The 811-nt window shown below is 44.3% G+C and overlaps 1 protein-coding gene across 1 annotated transcript; it reads left to right on the forward strand.

Moving 5' to 3' along the window:
• The first annotated feature begins 7 nt into the window (after positions 1-7).
• LOC107682485 (apoptosis-stimulating of p53 protein 1-like) lies at positions 8-767 on the forward strand. Its single transcript, XM_016478706.1, has 2 exons — positions 8-119; positions 434-767. The coding sequence occupies exons 1-2, from the start codon at positions 33-35 to the stop codon at positions 674-676; spliced, it is 330 nt and encodes a 109-aa protein (XP_016334192.1). The 5' UTR covers positions 8-32; the 3' UTR covers positions 677-767.
• The last annotated feature ends 44 nt before the right edge of the window (positions 768-811 follow it).

An 811-nucleotide genomic window follows, 5' to 3' on the forward strand; every position in this document is an offset into this window, starting at 1 on the left:
AACAGAACAGCAAGCTACAGCAACACAAGGATATGCTTAACAAGCGCAACATGGAGGTGACCATGATGGACAAGCGTATTGGGGACCTCAGAGAGCGTCTCTACAAGAAAAAAGCAGAGGCAAGTGAAACAGCCTGCAGCTAAATTGCCACGTACAGTTTGTGCACTAGATCTGTAATATTACAATGAGCTGGATTGTAAATCATTGCTTAGTTGTTTTTTTAAAGATACCCTAGAATTGGCTAAAACCTGCTGTTTAAGCGCGAAGAATTTCAAAGCAAAGAGTTTGACCCCCAGAGGCATACAAAATTGCATTCAAGGATATTTGTTGATATATATACTGAATCTTTTTAGGTGTAAACACTAGAACAATGTTGACTAACCTTGCAAACTTGTCTGTATGGGGTTTGATTAACTAAACCTCTTCTGTACAGCTTGGCCGAATGAGTGGTCCTCCCTCCCCTCAGCCCACCCCAGGCAGTTCCGGGCGAGTGGCAGCAGTCTGTCCCTACATCCAGGTCCCAGTGCCCGGGCGTCAGGAAGGAGGCTACAGTTTACCGCCTGATCCCCTGAAGCCACAGTCTCTCTCCACCTCTGCTACAATCAACCATGCTCGCTCCAAGTCAGGTCAGTCTTTCATCCTCTACTTTTGCATTTGTTGCCTTCCAGGACTGTAATAAAAAAAAACTACAGGAATTCTGGAGGTTTGTCCAAAGAATGCTTCGTTGAGAACACTCTTGTTGCTCTCACACAGAAAACATTCATACAAAAGCTCTCTGTGGTAAAAATGATGAGCATCAAATGGGTTTACA

Source organism: Sinocyclocheilus anshuiensis, unplaced genomic scaffold (assembly GCF_001515605.1).
Source record: "Sinocyclocheilus anshuiensis isolate Anshui unplaced genomic scaffold, SAMN03320099.WGS_v1.1 C32255914, whole genome shotgun sequence".
NCBI lineage: Eukaryota > Metazoa > Chordata > Actinopteri > Cypriniformes > Cyprinidae > Sinocyclocheilus > Sinocyclocheilus anshuiensis.